Below are 18159 nucleotides of genomic sequence, written 5' to 3' on the forward strand. Positions count from 1 at the left end.
GGTTGAGGCATACAATTAAAAGCGCATTGGATTTGTTTTGTAGAGTTTACTGGAAAGCGACGTTGAAAGCACTGCTTCGTCTCCACGTGGGGCGAAGAAATCCAGACTGAGGCAGTCTTCGGAGATGACGGAAACCGACGAGGAAAGTGGCATGTTGTCAGAGGTGACTGCTTCATACAGGAGAGATAAGTTGCAGCTGCACGAGCGAGTTATTTGCCGTGGCGACCCTGAGCGGCTACCGTTGTCCAATGTGACTCCAGGTCAGCGACCGTGCGGCGCCCTCCTGGTGTTCCTGACCGCTTAAAGCGGTTTCCTGTTCAAGTCTCCCAAGTCCACGAGCATTTAAGAGAAAAGTAAACTCGGCGCAGGGCGAGAGCTTTTCCGAGTTCTCGTGGAGGGGCCGCGTACGAGTGACTAGTGGGTTTCTTTTCTTCCACGCATCTCTTTTTCATGCCTGTTTTCTTGTATTGTCCTAAAGCCACTTGTATCAGGTTCCTTATTTTGGGTACCGAGTAGCATCCCGTTGGCTTCGTTGGAAATAGGGTGAAACCCGATTACGTCAACATCCGCGACAGCGCCTTCGTTTTAATTTCCCTCCGTCTGCATGGGAGGAGGAAGGTCACTAGCACACGATGTGCCTCCTCCTGCCTCTTATTTTTTAACACGCTCGCCTCTCTCAATCAGGCCGAGAAGGTGACCCCGCCGGCCGTCAGGCACATCAGTGCCGAGGTCGTGCCCATGGGCCCCCCGCCGCCGCCGAAGCCCCGGCAGACCAGGGACAGCGCCTTCATGGAGAAGCTGCACGCGGTGGACGAGGAGCTGGCCTCCAGTCCTGTGTGCATGGATTCCTTCCAGGTGAGCAGTGGCCTCAGTCGCCGAGAACGCCAGGCGGAGCAGTCTGGCTGTTGCTCAGGTTGGGAAGCGGGAGGGGAAGGAACCGAATTCCGACAATGAGGAAAAATTGTGAAGTCGTAGGTCTTTGGTACCCCGTTTGGTTCGTGCTGTTTTGCTGTGAGGATGGCGGCTCCTGTGTGATAGCCCTCAGCCGGACTCCCCCAGATACTGACTTTCCCCCCCGCTTCTCTCTCTGCACAAACATCTGCTCTAGTGCGCGCACCCTAACAGTGGGGACGTGGCTCTGAGAACAAGGGTGCAGTGACGGTGTCTCGTCTGGTAGGGTCCTGATGTAGATTTTACCAGTTGTCCCGGTAACGTCCTTTATGGCAAAATAAAAAAAAATCTTTCCCGATCCAGGATCCAATCCAGGCTTTCACGTTGTGTTAGCGGTCTTGTCTTTTAGTCTCTTAAATTACAACAGCTTCTCAATCTGTTTCTCAGAGCCTTGAACATTTTAAACCTCGTAGACCAATTATTTTACAGTGCTCCTCGATTTTGGTATTTCCTCGTACTGAGATTCGGGTCATGCACTCGTGGCACAGGCAGCATAGAAGTAACGTGTCCTTTTCCGTGCTTCCTGTCAGGAGGCACGTGACATCTGTCTCGTTAATTTTGATCATAGAGTTAAAGTGGTGTCTGTTTGATTTCCTCACTATAAAATCATCACTTTTCCTTTTTGGAATTAATTAGTATGTTTCTTGGGATATATTTTGAGCCCAAGCATCTTTCTGCTCACTGACTTTGGCCCCTGTTGCTTTTCTTGAGCGGAACATCTTGACCATCACTCTGGTCGTCGTCAGGTGATGTTCTCAGCGCCATCATTTTGCCAGTTCTCTGTACGTTCCAGGTTCTTCCCCCACGTCTTGTAGGTCAGCAAAAACATGTCTGTCTTGAAATTGGGAAAAAGAGTATTGAATGAAGCACCTCTGTCAGAGGTCACTTAATTCAGTCACCCTTCCCTGGAGTGAGCGCGCCATCGTGTGGGGGGTTAGTGGTGTTTTATATAACCCTCGATTCCCACACATGTGGAATGATCTGACGTTGGGAAGCAGCGGCGTGAGGCAGAAGAGGCCTTGGTGCTCATAGTCTGTTGGAGAGAGGGACAGCAGACACATAGGTGACTACGAGTGGTGGCCAGTGCTCTGAACTCAGTGGAAACCAGGAAGTAGAGTCGTGTCCGTGAGAGCACTCTACGTAGGACGTCAAGAAGGACCTCCCAGAGTGGATGATGTGTGAGTTGAGCTCTGAATGAGAAGAGGGGCAGGTCTGTTGGGAGCTCGCTGCAGCCGTCGGGGCCTTTCGGGATCTGTTTGCAGATTCAGCCAGTCCCTGTCCCAATCCCAGCTGCTTTTCAGTTTTTTGTTTTTTTTTCCTCGTCTTTGCAAAAATCGCCAAGTTCATTCTAAAATTTGTGTGGAAATGCAAGGGACCCACTGTAGCCAAACCAATCTTTAAAACAACTTACAGTATCAGAAGTATGTACTTCGTGATTTCAAAAGTTACTGCAAAGTTAAAATAATCAAAACAGTTTGGTACTGGCATAAGAATAGACATAGATCAATAAAACAGAATTCGGAGCCCAGAAATAAACCCCGACATTTATGGTCAGTTGATTTTTGACAAGCGTGCTGGAGCCAATTAATGAAGCAGGAACAGACTTTAACAAATGGTTCTGGGGCAGCTGGAAATCCACATGTGAAAGCACTAGGTTGGACCCTTACCTCACACCACATACAAAAATTAACTCAAAATATGTCATTGACCTAAATGTAAGAGTTAAAACTGTAAAACTCTTAAAGAAAACACAGGAGTGAATCCTGTTGACCTCTGATTAGGCAGTGGTTTCTTAGGTAAACGCCAAAAGCACAAAGTGACACACAAAAAATAGATACATTGGACTGATCAGAATTAAAAAGGTGTCGTTTTGTGCTTCAGAGGATGCCATCGAGTGAAGACAAAGCGAAGACAGCCCGCGGAATGGGGGGACATGATCGCAAGTCACATGTCTGGAAAGGGACTTGTATCCACACTACATGATGAACTCATAACTTAATAATGAAAACAACCCAATTCAGAAACGGGCGGAGGACAGATGGGAGGGGGTGGGGAAGACGGGTGACGGGGAAGGGTTACGATGTACCGATTGCCAGTTATAAACACAGGGGCGGGAGGTAGAGTGCAGCGTGTGGAACGCAGCCCTCTGTGGGATCCCGCCGCCACCCCCGCCAGGGCAGGCACAGCGAGCGAGCTGCTCGGTGCCGTGTGCCGGCGGCAGTGAGAGGCGGGAGGCCACCGGCCTGGCGGTGCAGCCGCTTCAGCCTGGCGCTTCCGCAGAACCTAAGCAGAGGACCCAGCGGTGCCGCCTCAGGACAGGGGGACCCTCGTCCCTGTGGGGGTGCCGGCACGCTCAGGTGCGTCAGCTCACAAACGAGAGCAGCCAGCGTGGCGTGTCCACGTGGCAGGCTGTTGTCCTGCAGTAGAAAGGGACGGAGGGACACGGCGCACACGGGAGGCACTGAAAACGCTGGGCTAGCTGAAGCTGGAGACGAAGGCCGCGTGGTGCGCGATTCCGTTGACGTGAAGTCGCCAGCGTGGGAGATCCACAGACACAGCGCGGGGCTTGGTGGCTTCCGGGGGCCGGGTGTGGGGAGGGGCTGCTGATGAGAACTCACATGACTCCGAGTACAGCAGTTCCACTCAGTTTCACACTTTAAAAGGGTGAGTTTTGGTGTGTAAGTGATACCTTAGTAAGGCTGTCATAAACGTTCCTGAAATAACTGGATTTAAAACTGATGCCGCAAAAATAAATAAGTAAATAAGTAAATAAAACCAATGTTGCTGTCCTTAAAGTGTCCCAGACAGAGAACAGTACACCCACAGCGCTCAGACACGAGGCCCGCGGCGTGAGCCAAGGAGAGACACGCACAGGCTCTGAGGCGGTGTGGGGTCTGGACGCGCGGGGCCTCCGGTGACATGCTTTTCTCTCCCGCGGCCAGCCCATGGACGACAGTCTCATTGCGTTCCGAACGCGCTCTAAGATGCCCCTGAAGGACGTCCCCCTGGGGCAGCTGGAGGCAGAGCTCCAGGCTCCGGACATCACCCCGGACATGTACGACCCCAACACAGCGGATGACGAGGACTGGAAGCTGTGGCTCGGGGGGCTCATGAGCGACGACGTGGGGAATGAAGGTTGGCAGCCGCGTTGGCGTTTCTTGTCTGTTCTGTCCACTGTCTCTGGGGTAACGATTTTATCAGCAGCCTAAAGAAGGGATGTTTTTGGTTAATTGAATTTGATTTTGTACTCGACCAACAATTTGCTTTAAATCAGCAGTTAAATTCCCCTTTGTTTTGGTCAAGAACCTTTTTGGGGATCTTTTGAATGCTAAGCATCTTCCCCCGAAACATAAGGCGCTCACAGTTTCGTACACCGTCCGTGAGCGCGCCCTGACTCACACTGCTGTGTTAGCCGAGGTTCTTCGTGACGCGAGGGAAAGAATCCCAGGCCCCGCTTGCAGAAGTCAGATGAAGCCAGACTTCGCGGAGGGCAGGGACACCTGCCGTGGGCTGAGGCCCTGTCAAGGCCCTGCTTCCCCTCCCCAGCCGTCGTCTCTTCTGCTTTGCTCAGTCAGCTCCATTCTCCAGCCTGCGTTTTTCTGGAAGGTCGGGGCCGTGCTCGTAAGCACACTGTTCACTTCTCGCCTTGTCTCCTCATCAGACGGCCTCTCTGCAGGCTCCAGTGGGAAGAGTCCAGGGCAGCACTCAGATTGGCTTGGTCGGATTTCATGGCCGCTCTCCGTGTAGCGTAGGCTTGGCTGGGAGGCGCAGCGTGGGCCCCGTGATTGGCAGCTCCTCGTGGAGGAGTGCATTTGGGGTGGGCAGCCACTTGGGAGAAGCCATAGTGTTCCCGTGAGTGGGGGAGGGGTATCAGTCAGACAAGCTCAGTGTCTTCTGACTTTCCTCAGTGGGGATGACCAGAGTATTTTTATGTGTTGTGCTATAGAAGAGACACATGTTTTAAAAATTTGTATAACCGAGGCAAGGTCAAGGTCTTCCTTGCATTTTTATGTGAGCAGAGTCATCCGCCGTCTGTCTCACTGCCATCTGTAGCCAAGGTCATTGCTCCCATGTCTGGATCAGATCCTGTCAGATGTGACTGTCAGATGTGACATTGCTCCCATGTCTGGATCACATCCTGTCAGATGTGACTGCAGACACCTTGCGAGCACACCTGTATTCCTGTGTCCTGAGCCCAGCTACCATGAGATAGGTGTTGAAAGGAACGATGCTTTCAGATAAACGAGGGAGCGTACAGTTTGGGCGGACACAGACCAGGTAGACGTTTGGGTAGGTCAGACCAGGAGTAGTGGGGATAAGTGATGCTGCGTTGTGCTTTCTCACGTGTGTATTGAGCACTCGGACTGTCACGTGTTTATGTTGTGTGTGTGTCCACTGCTTCACATAAGGCGTCATAACTTGTTCCCTAATAACGGGGGCGGGGGTCATTCCTTTCTTCACTGTCAGTGCCTTTGTGAAAACAGTTTTACAAAGGTATTTTCATGAGGTGCGCCGCTCAGAGCGGGTTTACTGAGGCAAATGATAGGTTCAGTTTTCCGGCTTTTGCTGCATTTTGAGAGATTTAAGTCTTGTTTGAAGGAAGAAACGTGGCTTATTGGAGAGAACAGGTGAGATGAGTCAGCTGTGGGAAATGATCTGTGCAGAGGAAAAAAACGTGACTTAAAACCTGGAGAATAAACAAATGTGCTTTATTGAAACATCTCGTAGAGCTGAGTATCTTAAGTTTCACTAGAGATGAGAGTTGAGAGGCCAGACTGCGTGTCTGAGACGTTTTTTCTCCTAGACGAGGCAGATGACGACGACGACCCAGAGTATAACTTCCTGGAGGACCGCGACGAGCCGGACACGGAGGACTTCCGCACTGACCGGGCCGTGAGGATCACCAGTGAGTCGCATCTGTGCGCGTCCGCTCGGCTGCTGCTTGGCTGTTGCTCGGCCGCCTGTTTCCTTCGTGGAATTTTTAGGGTGAAGCGTGTAGCCCTTGTAAGCTACGACATTTAAGCTCCCTCTACTGATTTAATTCAGTACTTCTCTAAATTTAGGTGTGTATTCGGGAGGCCCATCCCTACAGCCCATAGTCACGTGTCGAGCCAGGCTTTGGGGCTCGTTTTTAGGAAACCAGAGTGAGACATGGCCTCTGCCCCGTGGGACGTCAGCTCAGTAAGGGAGACGAACGGGAAAAGTTCCAATGCAGAGTGACAGGTGACGCCCGGGGTTGTGTGTAAGGTGCACTAGCAGCACACTCGTGTATGTGTGGAGTTAGAGTGGGGGGGGAAGGGGTACGTGGGGCGGGAGGTCTCGTCTTAGTTCTGAAGGAGGGGACAGGCCAGACGCACCCTGTACCTCCAGCTCCCTGAATGCCGTGGCTTCCAGGCCTCCCCTCACCCATCATGTCTTTCTTCGGGTTTTAGTCTTTATTATTTTTTTTAAATTTTTTTCTCATTACGTTTTACTATAAAACTTTTCAGACATATAGAAAAGTTGAAAGAATTGTACAGTAGACACCCATATACTCACCACCTAGCTTCTGAATTAACTTTTAATACCTTTACTTTGTCACTCAGTTATCTGTCTCTCTATCTATAAACCCACAATTTTTTTATGCATTTCAGAGTGAGTTATAGATATCAGTACATTTTGCTCCTAAACATTTCAGCCTGCGTATCGTGAATTAGAGCTCAATATTTGTTTATAATTTCTCTTTTAAGGTAGATTTATACACAGTCGTATTACACAAATGTTAAATGTGCCACCCAGTGAGTTTCGACATGCTTACACCTGTGTAAGCCAAACCCCTGTCAGGATATAGAATCGTCAGCCCAGAAAGTTTCCCCGTGTCCCTTCCAAGCCAACCCCCGCGCCATCCCCCTGGGGGAACCACTGTTCCGGTTTTTTCCCATCACAGACGAGATTTGCCTGTTTCATGACTTCATATAGCTGGAGTCATACAGTGTGTGCTCTGTCGTTTGAGGCTTTTGCACTCAGCATACTATTTGTGACACTCGTCCATACTAAACGTATCATTAATTTGTTCCTTTTTACTGCTGAGTAGGATTCTGTTGTATAAATACACCAGTTTATTTTTTACCTATCCCCAGGTGTTGGATGTCTGGTCACTTCTTGATTTGGGGCTATTTTGAACCTTTTTGGTTAGGCCTTTGTAGACGGATGTTTTATTTCTCTTGGGTCAGCTATCCAGGGGAGGAACCATTGGTCAGAGGGTGAATGTGTGCTTCGTTTTATAAGAAGTCGCCAGGCCTTTTACCGAAGCGGCTGTCCATGTCCCAGTCTCACTGGAGTTCCAGTCGCTCCATGTCCCCACGGGCATTTCGATTTCAGCTTTTTAATGCCTCTCGAAGGGCCTGTGTAGAGACGGGCCCCGCCCTTAGACATGGCCTGGCACCCTGCTCCGGTCGCTCGCACGCTTGCCTTCCTGGCCGTGAGCACTGTTTTGGAGCAGCTGTGTCATAGTGAACTTTAGTCAACCAAAGCATTCAGATCTTTTTCAGATGAATTGGTTTTGAGCCATGTCACCTTTTTGTGCACTTAAGAAACTGAGTTTTTAAACCCTAAGTGTAAGACTTTAAATTTATGTCCGTGGCGATCCATCCAAACAGTGTGAGAACGTGGGATTTTGAATCTCATCAGCTGGTCTGCACTCCCTTCCAGCTTCCAGTCATTGACAGGTTTGATAGGTGTGTTTCCCAGGCCTTCTGGGTCGTTGACAGAGTTGCCGAGCAGTTGGGGCGCAATGGCAGAGGCCCCCGACACGGCTCAAGGCTTCTCTCTTGACTGCATTCGGACAGGTCAGCAGATGAGCTCATTGCGCTCTGGGCTCATCGAGCTGGCGCGTTCGATGCGCGCCCGCCACTAGGATGCGGGCTCCGTGGGAGCATGACTGTGCAGTGCTGCCACGCGCCCCGGGCACGCCGGGCGGGGCTGAGGCGGAGCGGTGTGCAGCACACGCTTCCTGTGAGCGAGTGAGACGGACGTGAGGATGTTGTCAGGCGCTTTGCCGGAGACAACATGCATTGTCTCCTTGGAATTCCCCCGTATTGAAAAATGAAACCAACTTGTGCCAACAACATACCATTCGGCTTTTTTTTTTTGCAGAGAAGGAAGTGAACGGATTGATGGAAGAGCTGTTTGAAACTGTAAGTAATGCTCTTCAAGTGCGAGGTCGGGATGGTGAACGTGGGTTCCCCAGCAGGCTCTGTCCTTTGGTCCCTGGCCCTGCCTCCAGAGGGACGGTGTGACCCAGCAGTCCCCGTTCAGCCCTCCCAGGGGAGAACAGACAGGCAGCAGAATTTCGCTAACTGACAAACTTTGCTTACCCTTATTTTGGTTATTCTTGGTGAGGATTTCCTTGCAAACTTTGGATGGCCCCCCAAGTGTCACTCGATGCACCCTTGAAGATGGCAGACTAGTTTTAGATTCTTCCGAGCACAGAGCGACCTTTCTCACACGTTTGTGTCTTGAAGCGTGTTTACGATCATCGCGCGTTGCCCGGGCTCTGTCCTTGCCACTGACAGCTGGCTGTGTGGGCGCTTCCCCGGGCGCTAGAGTCCGCGTGCCCGTGTGCGGGGCGCTGGGGCCTGCTGCACTGCGGCCCCTTGTGCCGGCGTCGTCGGCGTCCCTAAGCCGTGCTCCTGACGGCGCCGGTGATGTCCCAGGCCGACCTCCCTTTCCTTCCCCCTAGTTCCAGGATGAGATGGGCTTCTCCAACATGGAAGAGGACGGCCCGGAGGAGGAGGGGCGTCCGGCTGAGCCTCGGCCCACCTTCAACACCCCCCAGGCCCTGCGGTAGGCTCGCCAGACACCTGGAAACCTAGAATGGAGGAGGGTGGGCGTCTGAGAAGGTTTTCAGACGTGTCGGTGGGTTTTCCACCGCCCCTTTCCTGCTGTTTCTGTTACGGGGCGCAGAACCCTGTGGGGCGCGTGGTGTCACGTGGGTGAGTCTCCTTATCATGGGGCAGTGCAGCTGTAGACTGGGCTGCGTCTGTTTGGGAAGGGAGAAAAAACAGTAGCTGGCACCCGTCGCAGCTTCTCCAGGTGAATGGTGCTGGAGAGGTGCAGGACTCTGTGTGGCCAGCCACAGACACAGCCCAAATCGTCACATCCAGCGTGTCCCTTTGTTCTCGTTTGCTGTCACCATCTGGTAAATGGTAACGAAAGTTGGTTAGTCATCTGGGCATTTGTGGAGCAAACCACGAAGCGCCTGCAGTGATGCCCTGGAGCGCGGAATGGCTCTGCCCTCCCGAACGTGGCGCTTCTCGCCTCTCCCACAAAGCGGAGGCTTTACTTTTCCCCCGTTTTTGTGATGGGCTTGCATAATTGGTCTGTACGTTACTGTCACCCATTCTGAGTAGCAGCAGAGTTCAGGGTGTGGATTATGCCATGGATGGAACAAAGCAAAGCTAAGAGAGCCCCGTCCTCTGATGAGTCCTGCGTTTTAACGGGAGAGCGTGGGACTCTGCAAGCTAGACTGTCAGGAGCTCGCAGTTCAGTGAGCAGTGTAAACGCCAGCAGTATCGGCCGTGCTCCATGACAGTAAATGCCGTAATGTAACATAAGTACAACAAAAAAACTCAAGATTTCTTTTTGTGCAGCTTTGTTGAGGTTTAATTGACAGAGCTGTAGAACATTGAAAGTGGACAACACGATTATTTGATATGCGTAGACGTGGTCAAAGGACCCCCCACTGAGTTAGATGACACTTTCGTCACCTCCCACGTTTCCTTTTAGAACCTTTTCAGGGTTTCTAAGAGTCTGTTTGACCCACTAACTGCAAGCCATGATTCAGAGCAAAATGCTGGTGCCGCAGGTAGAAGCCTCCCGCTGGGGTCCCCTGACCACCTCCGTGCACGAAGTTTTAAAATTTGGGGGTGACGTAACTCGTTTAAAACCCTCGTTCGGATTCACGCCTTCCGGTGTCAGTCCATGTGCTTGGGCTGCTGCTGCTTCTCTTTCAGCCGGAAGTGCACCCTGGTTTATTCCTCGACTGAATAAAACACGGTGTGGGGAGTGGGTTCCCCGTGCTCCCCCAGCTGTCCCAGATGCACGTCCTGGAGTCTGTTCCAGCGTTAGCGCTGCAGGCAGACACGAGCTTCTGGTTCTCGGTGAAGGCTGTGCGGAGGGCAGCCCCGTCCTTAGCTTTTTACTCTGCGTCTGCCTGTGCTCGCAGAAAAATCTGTAAAGGGAGGCTTAACCTTCATGCCCCGAGGCTACCGAAAAGTTATCGTTTAACTGCAGCTGCGACAGAGGATTTCTTGAAATACGAAAGTCTTGTAGTTGTCGCTACTCGAGCAGGTCCTAGCCTGCGTGCGCGGGTGTCAGCTCGTGCTCGCCCGAGTGTCTCATTCTGCCTCTGCCTCACACCTGGCACGCTGCCTGTTCGGATTCTTGCTTCAGCTCTGGACACAGAGCTCAAGTAGGGGCGGGGAGGTAGAGTTAGATCTTGTAGGAGGGACTCAGAGGGCTGAAAGGAGATCTTTTCGTGGAGAGTAGCAGCGTGACACTGGAATCAGCTTCTCGCCACTCATTCAGACCGCGGTGTACTCGAATGTCCTTTCTGCTGCTTGCTGGACGGTCCCGACTTTTTCAGAAAGGAAGGCGGGGCAGCCTGGCCGGGTAGGAGCAAAGGACGGGAGGAGTTGGACCTGGGGTGGGAGGCATGAGTCTATTAGAGACCCAGCGTGCACTCGGGGAAGGTTCCGTGTGGCCCGAAGGCCAAGGCCCCGGTCAGTGTGGGTGTCAGTGTGATGCGGGAGGGTGCGTGTCCATCAGCTCCTTGACGGCTGTTATCCAGCCGCTTCTCTACTGCTCGACTTTTGTTTAATTTCTCCTTTATTTATGTATCTTCAGGGGACGGATCGTAGAGGAATAGGGGTGGGGGCGGTTCAGAACCATCTCATCTGTGTCTGTGCTGACGACTTTGGGAAAAGATTTGGGTGGGCTGGGGGTTTTGCCCGTTGACTGACCTGGGCTTTGGGGCTCAGCAGTAGACGGAGATTACTCAGAGCCTCAGCCCTCCATTGGGAGGAGTCAGGTTTGAATGCAGCCGTCTCTCCGTGGGGGTAGGTTTGAAGAACCTCTGGCCAACTTGCTAAATGAGCAGCATCGTACGATGAAGGAGCTGCTGGAACAGCTCAAGATGAAGAGACCTTCGGCCAGACAGCAGCAGGAGGTCGAGAGGGTGAAGCCGCAGGGCGAGAAGGCCCAGCAGACTCTGGTTCTGGACCCGGCGCAGAGGAGGCGGCTCCAGCAGCAGATGCAGCAGGTGAGGCCATGCTGGGTCATCCGCGGCCCGACACTGCAGCCTAAAGCCAGGCGCTTTGCACCGGTCAGAGCCAGGTGTCTGATCCCGCTGACACCGTGGGGCCATGGGGCCTTCACAGCGGCGAGGGCCTTGCTGCAGCTGTGAGTCCCTGTCGCTCGGGCAGGATGCACGCGGGGACCCCAATGGTCTGCAGAGACGCCGCAGTGACGCATCCAGGCTTAACAGCCTCACCGCCAGGGTGGTTCGTCCCTCTGTCTCATCCGTTTCTGTGATTGGAGGTTAAGCTTCCTCTGGTTCTAGCATTTGGCGCAAGGGGAACGTGTCTGGGGAATTCATACCAAGACACCGTGCCGCTCTCGTCCCTCCAGAGAGCGAAGCAGGTGTGATCGAGTGGCACACGTCTTGCTGGGTAAGCTCTGGGTTCCTGAGATGACATCACATACATGTCACTGTTATTTTTTTCACTCCCCAGCACGTTCAGCTCTTGACACAAATTCACCTTCTGTCCACCTTCAACCCCAGTCTCAACTCGGAGGCCAGTACCACCAGGATATTTCTTGTAAGCGTCCCAATACCCCCGCCCCCGAAGGCTCGAGTGCGCAGTTAGCTTGGCGGGTCATCTCACAGGTGCCCACCCGCGTCGCCCGCAGTTTCTCTCCTCTGCTGCATGCTCCGGTGGCTGTCCCCGTGGCTCCCGGCGTTTGCCGAGGACACACCGAGTTCCGTCGAGGGCGGGCCGCCTCACTGTTCTCGAGCGCCTTACTCTGCGCTTTCTATTGGATCTTCCCCCTCATCTTTAGATCACCCTCGCTTCTTGGTTTTTGGCATTTTCGTTCTTTTTACTGAATTCGGTATCCGTTCGTTGGGCTCAGTATCAGTGTATCAGTGATTTATGGGTAAGGTTAATTTTGCTCATGACATTTGGAAGTATTTTGGAGGAAAGGCTTTTAATTTAAAAATGTTAGACCCCACGAAGATTGCCCCTGAACTTCGGGGCAGGTGACGATGGTAGCCTCTGCCTCCCGGGTAAGTGTCTTTGGGGTCTGAGTAGCTCGTTGGCCGGTCGCCTGGCCTCCTCGGTAGTCAGCAGGGCTGACTCCCCTCTCACTGTGCTCAGAGGGTCATGAGAACGACTTCGTTCTAAGTGTTATTTGAGAAACCAAAGATAAACAGTTTTGAAAAGTAATGGCTCTCGCTCCCGGGAGCCTTAGCTTTAGCTGGAGCGAGACTGAACTCCCGCAGGCTCAGGACACTCAGGCGGAGCGCAGAGCAGGCACAGAAGGGCCGTTTCACAAGCACAAGGACTCGGCAGGAGAACCGGCCCGGGGGGCGAAGTTAGTCGTGAGACTTCAGTGCGATTGCCCGTGTTTGTCCGACAGTAGGAAGGACAGCTTGACTCAGGCTGAGGGCTGCTTTGGCGTCACGGTCTGGAACTTAGCTCTCCTGCGTGTCTGGTTCCCAGGAGGAGCTAGGAACCTTTGCGCAGAGCTCCGTCGCCCTTCATCCGCTCAACCCCAAGTTTCAGACCTTGTTCCAACCATGTAACCTCATGGGAGCCGTGCAGCTCATCGAAGACTTCAACACGCATGTCACCGTTGACTGGAGCCCCCGTAAAGCCGTCAAGACTGGTAGGGGACACGTGTCCACTCCAAGTCGTTGCCTGGAATGGGGGCCGGGGGGCGGCCTTAGCCCATGGATGGCTTCCCAGGGATGGAGGAGATAGGATGTTTGGAATTTCTTCTTTCTGTCTTTTATTTTCCCTTTGGACTCGTTACCTAAGTTAGAATTGCATGATAACGTTTGGGCTTAGGTAAGGGATGGAGGCAGTGGACAGGACAGGGTGGTGAGGGCTAGCGAGGCAGGACTCCGTGCTGAAGAGTAGCCTTGGGTAGACAGCAGGGCGAGTGTCGGGGGCGGGATCAAGACAGACTGAGGTCTGGGAGGGGTGGAAGTCAAGTGCTGACGTTGAGTTGTGTTAAGTTTTTACTCTCCTCATTAGGATCATTTTATTTCCCGTAACGATTGTAGTGCTATCTCCATTTTGATGAATGTTGATTTGGGACATGAATTAGAGATGTCCATTTGCCACGTTCAGTATTTTAAAGAAATTTGCAGGTTTGGTTTCTGTCTTTCATTGGTTCAGTATTTTTTGAGAAAATTCTTGCTTCTGATTTGTGTCCTGGTGCAGCAGGTTGGTTGGGGCTTGCTCTGGGCTTGGGTTCGTCCTTGGATCTGATTTCAGGTCCCTGACTCAGAGTTGTGTTGAGTGCGGCTGAATTTAAGTGCGTTTGGCCTCAGCCCACTGTATTCACTGCCCATCGGCTCTGAACTTCATTCAGCACCAAACAGCAGCAGTAACTTGTACGTGTCGTGTTCTGTGTTTTCGTTCTGGGGATATTGAAATGACATTTGTGGAAGGAGCAGTGGCTGTAGCCCGGCTTCTCTCTGGAAAGGCAGAAGTGCCCGGAGTCGAGGGGCCCAGCCAGGAAGACAGAGATGAATTGTCTCCTTCCTTTTGTGGTTTTGTGCTCTCAGTCTCAGGAGGAATCTGGGAGAACTTAATGAAAGTTAAGTAGGAATCAAGTCAAATAAGATTTGGAATACCAGGATTTTGAGGGAGGTTGAAGAAGTTGAAGTCTCATCCTGGAAGAAAGAAGCATGGTCGAAGGTCACTTATCTTTCAAGGATTTAAGCGGGGAGGAGGTAAAAGCTTTTGAGCATACACTGTGCGCCAGCTGCTAGTAGGTACTTTGTAGGTGTGCACGTTGCTCAGTGTGTTACGTGTTCCACGCAGGGAAGAATAAGACAACCAGCTTTTAATAACATCGAACGGGACAGCCTGCAGGTGTATGTTAAGCTGAGAAAGTTGTGGAAACTTCCAGGTGGGAGGACATCAGGGCAGGTAGGGGCCACTCTGTCTAAATGCGGAAATGCACTCAGAAGCTTCTGTGAAGGCCTCTTTGTTCTAAATTTCATTTATCACGGATTTTTTTTTTCTTACAGCCTGTAAATTTCCCTGTTTGCCAAAGCAAGTGGCCTGGATCCTGGCCACGAGCAAGGTTTTCATGTATCCAGAGCTCCTTCCAGTGTGTTCTCTGAAGGCAAAGAACCCCCAGGATAAGAATTCATTCACCAAGGCCGAGGACAAGTAAGGGTGTGCTGCGGGGAGGGCACAGAGGGGACCCCGTCCTTCTCTGCAGGAGCTTCGGGGTCACGGGCGTGGGCCCCGAGGCGTGGACACAGGACGGCGTGACGGTGTCTGGGGGCGGGCGGGAGGCTCTGCAGTCCGCGCTTTCCTCAGCAGTGCCGCATGCTGTTCTTCTGGGGAAATAACACGCACAATTTTGAGACACTTTAAGATGGTTAGTTGTTTTCTTTAATACGTTGTAAAAATCAGTCTCATAATACGTATCATTAGAGGAAATTTTCCAATGATTTTTCTTTGAATTTCTTATGTAATTATTGGCAATTTAAGTATAAATTTGTTTTGCTTTTTGAAGCCTAACTTCTCTAACTTGTTTTTCTACTCTCTATGCTGTAACATTTTTTTTGTCTCTGTAAATACTGTCTTTTTTTTTTTTTTGTGCCGACAGCACCCGGTCTTCCTAGGTGGTCTCCCATCCAAGTACTGACCAGGCCCGACCCTGCTTAGCTTCCGAGATCAGACGGGATCGGGCGCGTTCAGGGTGGCGTGGCCGTGGACTGTATTGTCTTTTAGGGCAACATCACGATAGTCCTTTTATTTGCCGCTCCCTCCCAAGCTTTGTAGGCTTCACCCAGGGTCTTTGTACGTAGAACTGTTGGAGTCTTTGAGTTTCTTTCTGGGTAGATTCCCCTGACTGAGATGACTTGTAGAGGTTACGATCGTTTTTATGGCTCTCGACGTGTATTGCCCACTGCCGTCGGTAGGACGTGCGTAGGTGGCCGGCATGGGACGTGTCACGGTGGGAGGGCGGGTTGGTGCTGATTTCATGCCTCACACGGTGCCCGGGTTCATGAGACCCACCGCCTCACTTTGAGCTGGTGTGTGTTAGTGTAAAGCTCACGCGGCCCGATGTTTATGAGTGAGTTATGCTTCGTTTCCGCTCGCCCACCCGATCGCGAACTTGTGCCCGAGTCATGTTCACGGTGTTCGTTAGCACCCAGCGAGTGTCACACTTCCTGTTGCGTAGCCATCAGCGTGTCGTGGGTCAGGTGGAGAGCAGTGGGGTAGAGCGGGGGCGGGTCCGGGGAGGCTCTTGGGAAGACTGGCCCGCGGAGTGATGTCGTGCGTGTGTCACCTCCTTTCTCAGTCTGCTGGTTTTGGGACTGAAGCACTTCGAAGGGACCGAGTTCCCCAAGCCGCTGATCAGCAAGTACCTCCTGCCCTGCAAGACCGCCCACCAGCTGACCGTGCGGATCAAGAACCGCAGCATGAACCGGGCCCCCGACAACATCTTCAAGGTCAGTGGCCCCGTGCACCCCGCCCGTGTGCAGCGCGCTCTGCACCTCCCGGTCCCCACGACGAGGGGAGTCTCCGTCCTCTCGCCTGCCCTGGGGCGCCGACCTGCCCTCTTTCTCCGCAGGGTCAGCCGCCCCCGTCGTGGCGTTCTCCCCCCCACATGTGAGATCACGCCTTAAAGTGTCCCCTTGGCCATCCGTCTCTTTCACTCTGACCCTGAAGCAGCGGGTGGACGGCGCGTGCTTGCAGCTTTGTCCTTAACTCTTCTTGTGTAGAGATTTTTGTCAAAATTATAAAGTAGACGTTTTAAAGAGGCAGGTAGCTTAAGCGCTTTGAAGAGCTTAGCAGTTCTTTGAGGCTTGTTACGAAGAAAGCGTTTCTCCCTCTCTCCTGCCGACCAGGGCTTTCGGGGCGTGGCACGTCCCTCCCTCCCTAGGTGGCGCTTGCAGTCGCTACCGCCTGCTCTGTGGGGCCGAGGCCTCATCGATGAAACTTACAGCGTGGAAGGTGACGTCGTAGCGTTCTCCGCGCTCCCGTGGGCCCCCCGCAACGCGTGGACCTCCGGCCCGCCGGCTTCCTCGCCGCGATCACGTCACAGCTGCGGCCAGGCGGTGTGCGGGTCTTCGCTGGCAGCGCTGCGTGAAGGCCCCTGGGGCCGAGTGTGCAGTGGGTCGTGGCCGCTTTGCTTCTCCTGCCGAACGCTGCTCCCCCGGGGTTAAGCGCCTCTTAGCGGGTGGGCAGGGCCTGGTTTTATGACATATTTGTTAGCAGTTCAACAGTGAAGTTTTTAGTTTTAGAAATCTCTCATCAGTGTGTTCAGATGTTTTGGGTGTTCTGTCGTTTTCGTCCTGCAGGAGTCTGTCCCTGAGCCCTCAGGTGCTGCTCCCCTCTAGATGTGGGGCGTTCTCGGCTCTGCTCCAGTCTCTTCTTAGAATCCTTCGCTGTCGTGCTGGGGATTGTTTCGGCCACTTACTTGTGTCAGATCCCTTATTTCCTGAGTGCCACATCTGTTTTGCTTCCCTTCCTTGTTTTAGTGGCGCACATCCTAGTGGCGTCCTGAGGAAGAGTGCTCGAGAATCAGATGTTAGGCACAAATTTCCTGTGTCTTGGTGTTTGGGTCCTGCTGCCGTGCCAGGCACGGGGCTCGTGTGCATGGCCATCGCTGCCATGCAGTGCCAGGCACGGGGCTCGTGTGCGTGGCCATCGTTGCCGTGCGGTGCCAGGCACGGGGCTCGTGTGCGTGGCCATCGTTGCCGTGCGTCAGATCTTACCGCGGGGGAGCTGCTCGTGCCGCCGTCACCACCGCCAGCAGACTCCCGTCCCCCAGCTTACCCGCCCGTGGCCCGCGCTTTGTGTGACGTCGCCGTCTCAGTCCGAAGCCCGGGGAGTTGTCCCGACTCTTCCTGCTTCATCTCGGCCTCGGTTCCTACGCCTCCGGCCTTCGTCACCCCTGGAGCAGTGCAGCGGTTTTCTAACTGGTGTCTCATTCCGCTCTGTTCGTTCTGTCCGTCCCTGAGGCTGCTGCCATGGCGCCCCCCTCACCCTTCAGGAGACAGCTCGGGCCACTGGGCTTGGCACGGAGGGCCAAGCCCGCCCACCTCCGCCCTGGCTCCCGAGGCTTCTCCACACCCCTGTGCTCGTAGCCAGTCCGTCTCCTTGTGGTTCCTCAGACATGTTTATGGTGTGGACGTGACACACACTCTGTCCTCTCCGCCTCGTGCAAGGTGCCCCTGATACACTAGTTGCACCCGCTCCAGGAACATATTGTTCCAGCGTGAGTTATGTGGCATCTTTTGTACACTCTTTTGTACCTTTTTACACAGTGTGGTTGGTGGGTCTGCTGGCCATCTCCCGCTAGTGGGCAAGCTCCTGGGGAGCGGGAGCCGCTTCTCCTCCCCATGTGCTTGGCTGCAGCCGGGGCCTGGCAGGTAGGGCGCGCTCACGGCCCGCGTGCACTCAGGTTCTCTCTTCCCTTACTGCTAGACCCGAGCCTCGTCTTTCCCTTCCCTTCTGATGTCCGTTCTGCACTACTTGATTAAAAAGGAAGCTTCTGGGAGTGGGGTTGGGGGGGTTAGGGCACTGGCAGTGCAGCTGCTGGCGGGAGCAAATTCTAAGTGAGGGTGCTCTGGCCATCTGCTTCCTTTGCTCTGTGACCTGAACTTCCGCCTTGTGACCAGAGTGGAGGTCGTCAGTTAGAAGATATGGAGCATTGTAAAATATTAAGTAGAGATTAGTTTGATTTGAAACGCAGGGGCGTTCATCAGGTGCTGTTTGTGTACGTGCGTATGCGGACGTGTGTGTGCGGGGTCTGTCTCAAGCCACTGCCCACCCCAGGCCCAGCCTGGCCGAGGGCAGTGTTTCTGAAGGGAGCGTAACTCAAGCTGTGCTTCTTCACGCCCAGTTTTATAAGAAGACCAAGCAACTGCCCGTCCTAGGGAGGTGCTGTGACGAGATCCAGCCACATCAG

The 18159-nt window shown here is 53.3% G+C and overlaps 1 protein-coding gene and 1 non-coding gene across 14 annotated transcripts in view; one reads left to right on the top strand and one right to left on the bottom strand.

Moving 5' to 3' along the window:
- The window catches only part of LOC105296357 (GON-4-like protein), a 32142-nt gene that overhangs the window by 2135 nt on the left and 11848 nt on the right, over nt 1–18159 (top strand). For 7 of the 13 annotated variants that reach the window (XM_023534413.1, XM_023534421.1, XM_023534410.1 and 4 more), the window contains exons 4-13: nt 685–855; nt 3894–4086; nt 5756–5857; nt 8086–8126; nt 8672–8775; nt 11053–11251; nt 11724–11810; nt 12714–12879; nt 14255–14399; nt 15544–15694. In XM_023534413.1, the coding sequence (XP_023390181.1) occupies nt 685–855; nt 3894–4086; nt 5756–5857; nt 8086–8126; nt 8672–8775; nt 11053–11251; nt 11724–11810; nt 12714–12879; nt 14255–14399; nt 15544–15694 (1359 nt within the window). Of the gene's footprint in view, nt 1–27; nt 164–226; nt 418–684; nt 856–3893; nt 4087–5755; nt 5858–8085; nt 8127–8671; nt 8776–11052; nt 11252–11723; nt 11811–12713; nt 12880–13786; nt 13955–14045; nt 14134–14254; nt 14400–15543; nt 15695–18159 lie in introns of those variants that run through there. The other 6 variants (XM_011366398.2, XM_023534412.1, XM_023534414.1 and 3 more) reach the window with 6 other exon arrangements.
- LOC111743888 lies at nt 14836–14954 on the bottom strand. Its single transcript, XR_002781921.1, has one exon. It is a non-coding gene; the product is annotated as a 5S ribosomal RNA (ribosomal RNA).

Source organism: Pteropus vampyrus, unplaced genomic scaffold (genome assembly GCF_000151845.1).
Source record: "Pteropus vampyrus isolate Shadow unplaced genomic scaffold, Pvam_2.0 Scaffold124, whole genome shotgun sequence".
Classification (NCBI taxonomy): Eukaryota; Metazoa; Chordata; class Mammalia; order Chiroptera; family Pteropodidae; genus Pteropus; species Pteropus vampyrus.